This window comes from Rhinatrema bivittatum, chromosome 4, assembly GCF_901001135.1.
Source record: "Rhinatrema bivittatum chromosome 4, aRhiBiv1.1, whole genome shotgun sequence".
In the NCBI taxonomy this organism is placed as follows: Eukaryota; Metazoa; Chordata; class Amphibia; order Gymnophiona; family Rhinatrematidae; genus Rhinatrema; species Rhinatrema bivittatum.
This window is the reverse complement of record NC_042618.1, coordinates 169,838,324-169,850,840: the sequence shown is the minus strand read 5'-3', so window position 1 is coordinate 169,850,840 and position 12,517 is coordinate 169,838,324. Positions and strand designations below refer to the sequence as shown.

General features: G+C 46.5%; 1 protein-coding gene across 4 annotated transcripts in view; it reads right to left on the bottom strand.

The window, feature by feature from the left end:
• BAIAP2 (BAI1 associated protein 2) overlaps positions 1 to 12,517 on the bottom strand; it is a 248,898-nt gene that overhangs the window by 70,830 nt on the left and 165,551 nt on the right. Inside the window, exon 14 of one of the 4 annotated variants that reach the window (XM_029599206.1) lies at positions 10,651 to 12,007. The exons of the other annotated variants lie outside the window; for them this stretch is intronic. Within the exon in view, the coding sequence (XP_029455066.1) occupies positions 11,977 to 12,007 (31 nt within the window). The 3' untranslated portion in view covers positions 10,651 to 11,976. Of the gene's footprint in view, positions 1 to 10,650; positions 12,008 to 12,517 lie in introns of those variants that run through there. 4 annotated transcript variants of the gene reach the window in all.

Below are 12,517 nucleotides of genomic sequence, written 5' to 3'. Positions count from 1 at the left end.
GCTCCTGCCTGGTATAGCTTCCATGATCCTATTGCTGTGTTGTGTGTTAGAAAGCAGAGTAGCTTACCTGCAACAGGTGTTCTCCTAGGACAGCAGGATGTTAGTCCTCACACATGGGTGACATCAGATGAAGCCCTCAAAAATGGAAAAAACTGGCAACAATGCGGCCAAATGATAACATCGAAGAAAAAAAAGAGTCACATTAAGTTCATGGTTTTAAATTTGAGGAATACCCTCATACCAGGGCTAGTGCACACTTCCGCCTACCGGCGTCTTTTACTTTTATGTACTACTGCCAATATGGCTGCCCAATTTTAATTGCAATCATAGGGTAACCTCTATTTTTATTTTAGACCATGATATACTGCCGCACATTTTTTAGCAGTTTGATTTCTTTACCCACAAGAAAGGGCTTTCTTGTGGAGCATTTGATAGTTCGGCTCTTACGAGCAGGCAGAATATCGGAACTATGACTCTCATGAAACAGATAAGTGCTAGATAAGCGTTCTTTAGCACTTTTCAATTTGAAATGAAATAAGAAACGATAGAGAGTAAAAGAGTCTCCTGGATTTGAAGTGCTGTTGAAAAGCAAATACGTTAAAAAATATATAAAAAGAAAAAAATATACTCAAACATTTTTTTTTTAAAAATTTAAAAGAAGTAATGAGGAATGAAATGAATTAAACTGCTAAAAAATGTGCGGCAGTACATCATGAGGAATGAAATGAAATCAAACTGCTAAAAAATGTGCGGCAGTATATCATGGTCTAAAATAAAAATAGAGGTTACCCTATGATTGCAATTAAAATTGGGCAGCCATATTGGCAGTAGTACATAAAAGTAAAAGACGCCGGTAGGCGGAAGTGTGCACTAGCCCTGGTATGAGGGTATTCCTCAAATTTAAAACCATGAACTTAATGTGACTTTTTTTTCTTCGATGTTATCAGATGAAGCCCGGCACGGGAAACTTTGACTGGCACACTGAGCATGCCACTAACCATGTGTCCACACGGGGTCCCCTCTTCAGTCTCATTATATAGAATTACAAAAAAAAAAACTAGGAGAAACCCAATTGGGGTGGCAGGTGGGTTTCATGAGGACTAACACCCTGCTGTCCTAGGAGGACACCTGTTACAGGTCAGCAACTCTGCCTTCTCCTCAGACAAGCAGGATGGTAGTCCTCACATGGGTGAATCCCTAGCTACAGACTGTCCCTGAACAACAAGCAGGACTAACAGGCACTTAACCACGTGCCAATGGGCACAACACAGGTGTCAATAGTAACAAGGATCCATCTGAACCCAAACAAAGGGAACTAGGCAGGAAGAGTTGGGATCTACAGCTGAAAGATTCTGAAGGACGGAGCAGCTGAAACTGCTATTGCATTGGCCAACCTTGTCCAGACAGTAGTGAGAGGCAAAAGTATGGAGAGAACTCCACATCGCAGCCTTGCAGATCTAGTCAATGGGGACCACATGCAAATGGGCCACCGAAGTTGCCATGGCTCCGACAGAGTGAGCCTTGACATGGCCCCCAAGTTGCAGCCCGCCTGAGAGTAGCAGAAGGAGATGCAGTCCATTAACCAATTGGACAGTGTCTGCTTGGCAACAGCAACTCCCAATCTATTCCTGTCAAAAGAGATGAAGAGTTGCATGGATTGCCTGTGGCCTGCTGTCCACTCCAGGTAGAAGGCTAAGGCCCTCTTGCAATCCAAGCTGTGCAAAGCTCGTTCATCCAGGTGAGAATGAGGCTTGGGAAAAAAGGTGGGCAGGACGATTGACTGGTTAAGATGGAAATCAGTCACCACCTTAGGCAGGAACTTAGGGAGTGTGCATAGGACCACCCTATCATGAAAGAACTTCGTGTAAGGTGGATATGACACCAGGGCCTGAGGTTCACCAACCCTGCGCGCCAAAGTGACCACCACCAAGAAGATGACCTTCCAGGTCAGGTACTTCAGGTCACAGGTGCACAAAGGCTCAAAAGGATCCTTCATAAACTGAGCCAAGACCACACTGAGATCCCAGGACACAGCAGGGGGCCTTAGGGGAGACTTCAGCTGAAGTAGACCCCACAAAGTGCCCCACTATAGGTTGAACCGAGATGGGCAAACCATCCACCCCTTGGTGATAGGCTCCAATAGCACTGAGATATACCCCGCCAGAGTTGTTCTTTAAGCCAGCCTCCGAGAAGTGCAGGAGGTAATCAGGTAGCTCTGGTGTGGAAAAAGAGAATGGATTCAAGCTGTGTTGCTCACACCAAACGGAGAACCTCCTCCACTTTAGGCCATAAGACTTCCTAGTGGAAGACTTTCTGGATGCCACCAGGACCCGAGACATCATCCAAGAGGTCCAGGGGCTGCAAAATTACCCTCTCAATATCCACACCATTAGGGACAAAGCCTAGAGGCTGGGATGGCGCAGCCTGCCCTGATCCTGCCTGATGAGGTCTCCAGATTGATCGGCTCCCAAAGGGAGAGATCCTGCACTAGAGGGAACAACATCTGCCGTAGCCAATAGGGAGCGATGAGAATCATGGTGCCCTGGGCCTGTTGGAGCTTCAGGAGAGAGTCTTCGACACCAACAGAACTGGAGGATATGCATACAGGAGGCCCTGGCTCCAATGGTAGGCAAAGGCATCTGATACTGGTCTGCCATCTTCCTTGAACCGGGAGCAGAACTGAGCTACCTTCCTGTTGCAGAGGGAAGTGAAGAGATCTATGTCCAGGATTCCCTACTGATGGAAGATCCAATCCGCAACCTCCTGCTTCAGGGACCATTCGTAGGGGCAGAAGGAACAGCTCAAATCATCCATCACCACATTCTCTGACCTTGGCAGGTACATGGCTCGAAGCAGATGACTTTGTGCCCCCCTCCTTGTTGAGGTACCACATTGCTACCTGGTTGTTGGTCTGGATGAGGACGGCCTCAACCCAGGAGGGAGGCATCCGTGGTTAGCACTATTTCAGCAGGGGAGGTTTAGAAGGGCACCCCTATCACCAAATTGGATGGGTTCTCTCACCACGCCAAGGAGTTCCGAAGCAGGGGAGTAATGCGGATACGCACCCGAAGGTTCTGGGTGGACTGGCGCCACTGTGACCATGGGGTCCATGGTGCCCTGCACATGTGCAATCGAGCAAAGGGAGTAACATGGAAGGTCGCAGCACGCAGCGTGCAGAGACCTGGTGACTCAGAGAGGTCTCTCCTGCCAGGGACCCTAAGGTGAGCGCTCGATTCTGGGCCAGAAATACCCTGGCTTGCGTCTTGTTGAACCTGGCACCAATAAAGTCCAGCTGAGTTGACAGTACAAGCTGGGTCTTCGGGTAGTTGACCAGAAAACCCAGGGTCTTCAACACCCGAATGGTGGAGTGCAGGGACCTAAGTGCCCCCTTCCTAGGTGGCGCTTTTGATAAGCCAGTCATCCAGGTAGGGAAAAACCTGCACCCACAGTCTCCATAGATAGGCCCCGACCACAAGTAGGCACTTGGTGAACACTCGGGGCGCAGATGCCAGGCTAAACGGTAGCATCTGATATTGGAAGTGCTCTTCGCCCACCACAAATGGAGGTATTTCCTGTGGACCTGGGAAATCCTGATGTAGGCATCTTTTAGGTCGAGGGAGCAAAGCCAGTTCCCCCTATGCAGGAGAGGAATCAGAGCACCCAGTGAGACCATCTTGAACTTTCCCCATTTTAGGAATTTGTTCACAGCCCTAAAGTCCAGAATAGGACGGAGTCTCCATATTCTCTTTGGAATCAGGAAATATCTGGAGAAGCCGCTCCCTCATTGCCTTAAGCAGGGTTCGACTGCCCTGGCCATTACAAGGGTAGAGAGCTCCTCCAAGAGTTTTTCTTGAGTCATAGAAGAGCCCCAGGAGGGGCATGGGGTAGAGTATGGAGGAACACCCTGAAAGTTTAACCTGTATCCCCCAAGAATAATTGATAGGACCCACTGGTCTGAGGTAACGGTCAGCCAATGGTCTGCAAAGAACCGTAGCTGGCCTCCAACTGGGGGGGTATGCCATAGAGGGTACAGGAGGCCGGCTTATGCTTTCTCTCAGCCAGACAAACCCCTGTAAGTGGGGCTTTGTTGGGGTGCCGGCCAAGTTCTAGGAGCCTGTTGTTGCCTCAGACATACCCTAGGGCTCGCTCGCTGAGACTTCACCCTCGCTGCCGGTGGGTAGTACCTCAATGCACGGTAAAAAGGGCATCTCTGTATTTGCCGTGAAGGCTTCTTGCCGGAGGACTGTGGGTTGGAGATGCTGGTCAATCTCATGATGATCCTTCAGTTGGGCTACAACATCCTTAATCTTATCCCCGAAGAGATTCTCTCCAGTACAGGGTGAGTCCGAAATCCTTTCCTGAATCTTCGGGTGGAGATTGGAGGCAAGGAGCCATGCCATGCGGTGGGCACAAATGCCTTCTGAGGCCACCTTTTGCTGCCGTTTCAAATATGTCATAGGTAGACTGGACTTCATGTTTGTTGCACTCCAAACACTGCTGGACCATCTTCAGGAAGTCCTCCTGTAACTGCTGAGGCAGGCGCTCGACTAGTTCCAGGACCCGCTTCCAGAGGTTCCTGGAATATTGTGTCACGTACAACTGGTATCAGGCAATACGGGCAGCCAGCATTGAGCCCTGGAAGACTTTCCTGCCCAGGACATCCATTGCCCTGTGCTCCCAGCCTGGGGGAGCAGAGGCATGAATACGAGAATGTTTCACCTTCTTGAGGGCAGTCTCCACCATAATGCCCTGGGTGTAGGAGTTAACACCACTCAAACCCCACAGTAGGCTGAACCAGGTACACCACACATCTGTCTTCCTGTTCGCAGGAGGCACCGAAATGGGATGCTCCTAGAACCGAACAATATCTTGAATGTGTCATGGACTGGATAGCTACCACCTACTTAGGCAAACCACAAACTGGAGGACCCTCCAGCATCTTGTGCCTGGCGTCATCCTCCATCAGGAGCTGGAAGGGGATGGATTCTGCCATAGCCCGCCCAAAGCCGAAAATGTCAAGTCTTCAGGAGAGGATCTACATCACTCCTCTGGAGGCGATGGCTCAGAGGGCAGGTCCTTTGAGTTAGCAGAAGAGGACTCAAAGGCATCATCCCCCCACGGGCCTTATGGAACATCGCTGAGATCGCCCTGGGACACTGGTGTGGGAGCCCAAACCGTGCCCCGGGGCCCCAAAAGCAGAGGGCATCAGGGGCACCGAGGGACCCATCATGGGCTCGGGCAATGCCAGCCACGGGGTTGGCACTGGAGACTGTGCCACTGGCCTCGATGGACCGCCCTCATCTGAAGAATCGACAAATGGTCGCCACCAAGGCAGTGCCGGTGCCCATGAGGCATCAAAAGCACCCAGAGCACTGGTACCAGCTGCACTGGTAGCGCACCGAAGAGAAGATCCAGGCGCTTCACCAGCGGTGCCAGCATCAATGGTGTAGGCTCCAGCATCGGTGGCTGGCCCAATGGCTCTATGCCTTGTAGGGCTTGGCTGACTGCCAGCAGCTCGCTGCGTTCTAACTCCTCCTCCTTCATCCAACCTCTTCAAGCACTCATCCAGCCTCTTCAAGCATTCATCCAGCCTCCTCAAGCACTCAACCCTATCCTCTCCCTCACAATGCCTCCAGGTCTCCCAATCCCTATTCTTCGCCACAGGCTCATCATCACATGAAAAGAAACAATGCAATCGCAACTTCGCACCAGCAAAACCCTCATCCCAATCATGATTCCACCTCTTACTCAACTACTAGGTCTCGTTCTATTCTCACTTACATTATTCAATGCACAATCTCTTACCAAGAAATCTCTGATCCTTAACGACTATCTACTAGATTCCAAACCGGACATCTGCGCCATAATGGAAACTTGGCTCAAACCAACAGACATAGCCCTAATAAATCAACTCCCTACGCAGCTTTACGACTTCTTTTCAATTCCCCGACAAAAGAAAAGAGGCGGGAGAATTCTTCTAGCAGCCAAAAAAGAGCTGAGATTCTCCCAACTCCCAATAACATCTGACTCAAAACTAGAAATCGGCCTTTTCAAAACAGACCAGCTCCAAATCCTCCTCGTCTACGCACTGCCAGGGATTCTTGAATCTGATGCCGCCTCCATCGTAGAAATTATTGCAAAACACATGAATCTGGACTCTCCGGCGATGATCCTAGGTGATTTTAACCTACATGTTGACAGCACCACACTCACAACCAACTGTGAGGCCATTCTCACCACCCTCTCAGCTATGGGCTTCAAACAGATCATAAATAAGCCCACCCACAAAGCAGGCCACACTCTGGACCTTATTTTCATTAACGCTGGCATTACGCACTCATCCCCCCGGAATGTACTCAGGTCCCTTGGTCGGATCACTCATTAATCTCCGCCACCTTCACTATGACAGAAACCCGTGCCACCCACCCCACTCAATCTTCGTTCCTTTACAGAAGACCCTGCTCCTCAGAAGTCCTCAGCAACCACTTGGCTAATGAACTTCCGCATATCGACCTTTCAGATCCCAGCTCAGCCCTTCTATCTTGGAGCAACATTACGGAGACTGTAGCAAACAAATTATGTCCTCTAGCAACAAGAAAACTCAACCCCAACTCCCCAAAAAGACAACCGTGGTTCACCAACGAACTCCGAAAACTCAAACAAAACCTCAGATGGAAAGAAAACAATTGGCACAAAGCCCCTTGCTCCAGCACACTATCCGCATACAAACACGCTCTCCACCACTACAAGAACCCCACCCTAAGGGCAAAAAGGGATTTCTACGCTCACAAGATTCAAGACCTTATCCTTCGACGCCAAAGCATTATTTTCTTACGTAGCTGATCTAACACATGCTAACGCCCCAACGATCCCTAACGACCAAGCACAATCCAAAGCAGACGAACTAGCGCTGTTCTTCCAAAACAAAATCTCCAATCTCTTAACTCTGCTACCCCCTAGCCCCTCCTCTACTACTAGCTCCTACCATCTCCCTAACAAGAACATCTCCCTTGAAGCGTTTGAACCCACCACTGCCTCAAAGATCCAATTGCTAGTAAAGAAAATGAAACCCTCATCCCATCCATTCGACCACATCCCTACAAAACTGCTCCTGCTAGTACCTGACACCATCTCCAAACCCTTGGCTGATATCATAAACTGTTCCTTATCTCAGGGAATCTTCCCAGACACTAAAACTTGCATCGCTTAAACCTCTCCTAAAGAAACCGATCTGGATCCAAAAGATGCCAACAATTTCCGCCCTATTTCCAATCTTCCTTTTGTGGCCAAGATAATGGAAAAATTAGTCAACTCAACTTTCCGATTACCTAGAACAGCATAAAATACTGCACCCCACCCAAATACGGGTTCTGCAAGGCATTAAATTCCGAAACCCTTTTCATTTCTCTGACTACCTCATCATGGGCCTAGACAAAGGCCAATCCTTTATACTAATTCTCCTCGACCTTTCTGCGGCCTTCGACACCGTCAACCATTCCATCTTCCTTAACCGACTGGCAGACATCGGAATAACAGGAATGGCATTTTCATGGTTCAAATCTTTCCTTAGTAACAGAGGTTACAAGGTCAAAATCAATAACAAAGAATCCCTCCACTGCGACTCATCACTAGGAGTTCCGCAAGGTTCCTCCCTTTCCCCCACCCTCTTCAACATATACCTTCTCCCACTTTGCCAGCTGCTAACCAACCTTAAACTAAAACACTTCCTTTATGCCGACGATGTGCAAATACTGATCCCCAAAGAATCCATTACTAAAACACTCGAGCACTGGGAAACCTGCCGACGAGAGATCAACCTTCTCCTCTCTAGTTTAAACCTGATACTAAACTCAGCAAAGACTGAACTCCTCCTCATCTCCCCGGAAAACAGTAATACCACACAAAGTGCACCATTTAACATCTTTGTCTCCCAAGCAAGAGACCTAGGAGTATTAATCGATAACCGGTTGAATTTAAAATCATTCAACCGCACCACCAAGGACGGCTTCTACAAACTGCAGGTACTAAAAAGAATCAAACCACTCCTTCACTTCCAAGACTTCAGAACGGTTCTCCAAGCCATTATTTTCTCCAAGATAGATTACTGCAACTCTATCTTGCTAGGACTCCCTTCCTCCTCCATTAAACCTCTTCAGATGCTCCAAAACACGGTAGCCAGAATTCTGACAAACACCAGAAGAGACCACATCTCTCCCATTCTCAAAAATCTGCACTGGCTACCAATACATTTCAGAATCCTCCACAAGTCCATTACCATCATCCATAAAACCATCCATACCCAAGCCCCTCTTAGCCTTCAAATCCCGCTCAGACTGCACTCCTCATCCAGACCCATCAGAGAAGCCTACAGAGGAGCCCTACATGTCCCCCAATCCAAATTGACACACCACCTCTCCTTCAGGGAACGAGCCTTCTCCACGGCGGAACCATCTATATGGAACGCAATTCCCCCTGACCTCAGACAGGAACCATGCTTATTAACATTTAGAAAAAGACTTAAGACATGGTTATTTAGACAAGCCTTTCCCGAATCTCACTGACTCTCCCAACAGGCCTAACGGACTGACTGCAACAACCATCAAGATACATTCCAGCTCTATGTAAGTAGTTGTTCCTCTTCTTACTCCCAAACTATTTCGGCTTCTTTCTTTCTTCTCCCAGTTCCTCCTTCCCCTGTTTTATTGTAACTTTCTTGCCTCTCTCCACTTGTTAAATGTTCAAGGTTATCACTCCCCTTGTTACTTGTAAACCAGCATGATGTGATTTTTTTTTTATCATGAATGCCGGTATAGAAAAGCTTTAAATAAATAAATAAAAGCTGCTGAAGACAGGACAGCCCGAGGAGAAGGCATGACCAGATATCCCTCTAAGCACCAAGCACCACTTTGGGCCTGCGACCTCGATGGAAGGCAATGCCTCCTCAGCATGGGGGCACTTCAGAGGCATCTTGGCCGAAGCCAGCACCCATCCAAGCTTGGTCTCATGCGAAGATGGAGACTGGTGACTGTGCTGCTTAGACTTCATATGGTGCTTGCTGCTTAGACTTCATATGGTGCTTGGTGCTTAGACTTCCCCAGCGCCAAAGAAGATGGCGATGACCCGGACCTGGATTGAGAAGATATAGAAGGCAGCCAGTCTCCGGCACTTAATTCCACCTGGAGGCCCAGGAGCGAAGTCAGTATGGGGCCAATGGCCACCGGTTCCCCCTTGTCCAGAGAAGTCGATGCCCCCAACACCGGGTGTCAAGGGATCAAGACTTCCTGGGCCCAAACAACTTCACCATTTTATCTAAGCATGGGGGTGACCCTTGGGGATCATCTGGTCACAAAAATAACACCTCCTGATATCGTTTGACGCCCCCAGGTACAACACACAGACCTCATGGGGGTTCAGCGATCAACATGGTCCAAGGGCACTGGGGACATCGCCGAAAACTCACAGATACCATACTGAAAAACAACAGACTAGCAGTCGATGGTCAGCAGTCACCGGAGGACAGCACCATCAGGGATCAAGCGCAGGGAACACAAACTTCCCACGACGCCCTCTAAGGCCAAGAGGAGATGAGGAACCTAGCACGGGAAAAAACCCAAGAAAACCTCGAACGTGGTAGTTTTCCAGAGAAAACAGCAAAAGCTTCACATCCATGAGACGATAGCTCCACAGAAAAGAAGAGATTGAAGAGGGACTCCATGTGGACGCATGGTTAGTAGCATGCTGGGCATGCTCAGTGTGCCAGTCAAAATTTCTAGAAACTTTGACAAAAGTTTTCCATGTCAGGCTACATCTAATGATGTCACCCATGTGTGAGGACTACCATCCTGCTTGTCCTTGGAGAAAGCAAAATGTACACTTTCAAAGCCTTCCACAGGAAGGGTTTAGCTCACAGCCAGAGGCACATTCTAAGCATTTTCCCCTTCCAATTACCAGAGGTATGCAAACTGCTAACATTGTGGGATTCTCCTGAATCCACCTTCTGCCATGTAGCATAGCCTCATTTAGACCAGAATCTAGGAGGGGCATTTTGCTATTTTTATCCTATTAAACAAATTATTGATGCCCTTTAGAATTCCAAGAAAGCTGCTGGAAATGGTGCATTCAAAATGATAGTTATCAAATGAATCACTGCAGTCTGTACTATCAGCAATATACTGGGGAATTTTAACAAAGCCTCCAAGATTAGGAGGCTCCAGATATATCTACTTTTCAGTAGGTATAAGTAATTCACAGAAAGATCTAGTGGATTGAAAATGAGGTTTCAAATACTAGTCAACTGGGACAGTCATTTTATTTGAAATAATACCATAGATAATCTTTTACAGCTATCTGGGGAACTCATTCATCATATCAAATTTAAAGAACAAACTTACTATTCTGTATAAAATACAGTTTTAAAATGTGATGTGCATTTACATTTCAGTAAATATAAAGCATGATGCCATCATTACACAGACAAAAGTGGCTCAGAATGGAAGCAGTCTTGGCACATCTGCTAGAAAAAAAACACACAGAAATGCTTCTTTTCTGGTTTCCTATTACTGTAAGTGGAAAGAGAAACCCTGAACAGAAAATGAAGTCTCCAATTAGGTAACAAGGTAAACCTGAACAAATAAGTCACCAACACCCATCTCAATGCAATAAATAAAACTTTATTCAAACAATCGCTTCATTACAATGCACATTTTTTTCAGCTTATAAAAGAAAAGTGTTCTCTGCACTTTACAGTCTTCATACATGTTATGCTACATTCATCCACTCCCCACAGAATCCCTCATTCAGAACTGCTTGTGAAGGGATGATACTGTCAGTGGTATGTCCATGCTCTGTTCAGGTAGAACAGAACATCTATCTACGTATATATTATACAATATTGCCAGCAGTGTCCTATGAAAACCGGCATGTTTAGAGGTTTTAGCCCATCAGAAAAGGAAATGTGTACAGGTATGCCACAGATGACTTTCCCACCAGATGTGAGAGGCTTTAAGTCTGTACACAGGGTACTGGCTCTTTACTCATATATTCCAGAACTTAAGTTTTGAAGATACAATATAGGTAGCCATTTACACCAATCCTAGCGTGTGTCTCTGAAGTTAAAGACATACAAAGAAGATAGACAGGATTTAGGAGAATAGAAAAAACATTGGATTTTCTTACCAAAACAAGAAATTTCCTTTTCCATTATTTTTCTTTAAAAGTCCAATTTCAAAATAGTCTTTGGATTGCTTTTTGCTCAGCTGCATAATACTATTAAATTACTCCACCATAGCAGTAAAGTGAGGTAACAATACTTTGATATAAACAAAACTATTCCAAATGAAAGAACTCTGGACAATTCTCAACTATAAGTCACATTTTCTATCCATTTTGGATTAAATTATTGACATCAGTCTCAGAAGACAGCTCAGAGGGCTCAATGATCCACTATCCACTTTTCTTAAAGCAAACTTTACACGTTTGAATTAAAGCGGAAGCTAAGAGAGGCCCAGTAACACCTCTCATGTGCCTGTTTACACAGGAAACGAGCATTTCAATAAACTGAACACCTAGAATGAATGTGTTAAAAAAGTAACAGTGCATAACACCATAGCCCCTGCATATATCTTATTCTGATATAGCTGGTTATCAATTCTGGTATCCTCAGAAAAGGGATAGTGCATCTTTCAACATTCACAAGTAGGAAAGAGAAGTAGGCTGAAGACCTTCATGGAAACCGCTCCAAAATGAACCCTCTTTGTTTGACAGTTTCTGCTCTGAAAGGCTTCGTAAACAAAGTCAATTGTAAACATCAGGAAGATATACAGCAGCACCAAGACTCCTTGATGGTCACAAGAGTTAAAAAAAAAAAAAAAGAGGCAAAATATCCAACAGGTCAGAGTAAAAAAGAAAAAGAAAAAGAAAAGAAAGAAGGAGCAAGCTCTTCAAAGCAGCAGATGCCACTCCTAGTCAAGGTTGTCCTCACACAGTTGATACCAAAGTGCCATTTCCGCTGTGAAATAAAAAGCACAGGAATACTGCAAGACTGCACATGTAGCATCATCCCATTTATAGCAAGACATGTGACAAACAATCGTCCCCATAATGCAGTATCCCTTTTCTGCTCCACTCTCTAGTTGGACAACTTCCCTTAAGGTCAACATTTTGAAAGGCAAGAAAAACGTTACTGCCAAAAAAAAAAAAAAAAAGAGGCAAATGAAAGATGCCTCCCCCCTCCCTGATGGCATCATATGCCAAACACTAATAGAATCATCCAAACATTAAAAGTATGCCAGGCAGGGAGCAGAGGTCATGCTGGAGCTTATCCCCAATCATGTCTAACATACATAGGAAACATCCTGCCAAGTTTCCAGGGGCTAGTGGATGCCAGAGCCATCTCCTAGAAGAGCTACTTAAGGACAAAGTTTCACACCAAAGAGCACAGACTAGGATTCAGATTCTGCCAGGCATAAAATGTACCTCTGCTGGGAGTGTTACTGTAGCCAGTTAGTGAGCATTTCCT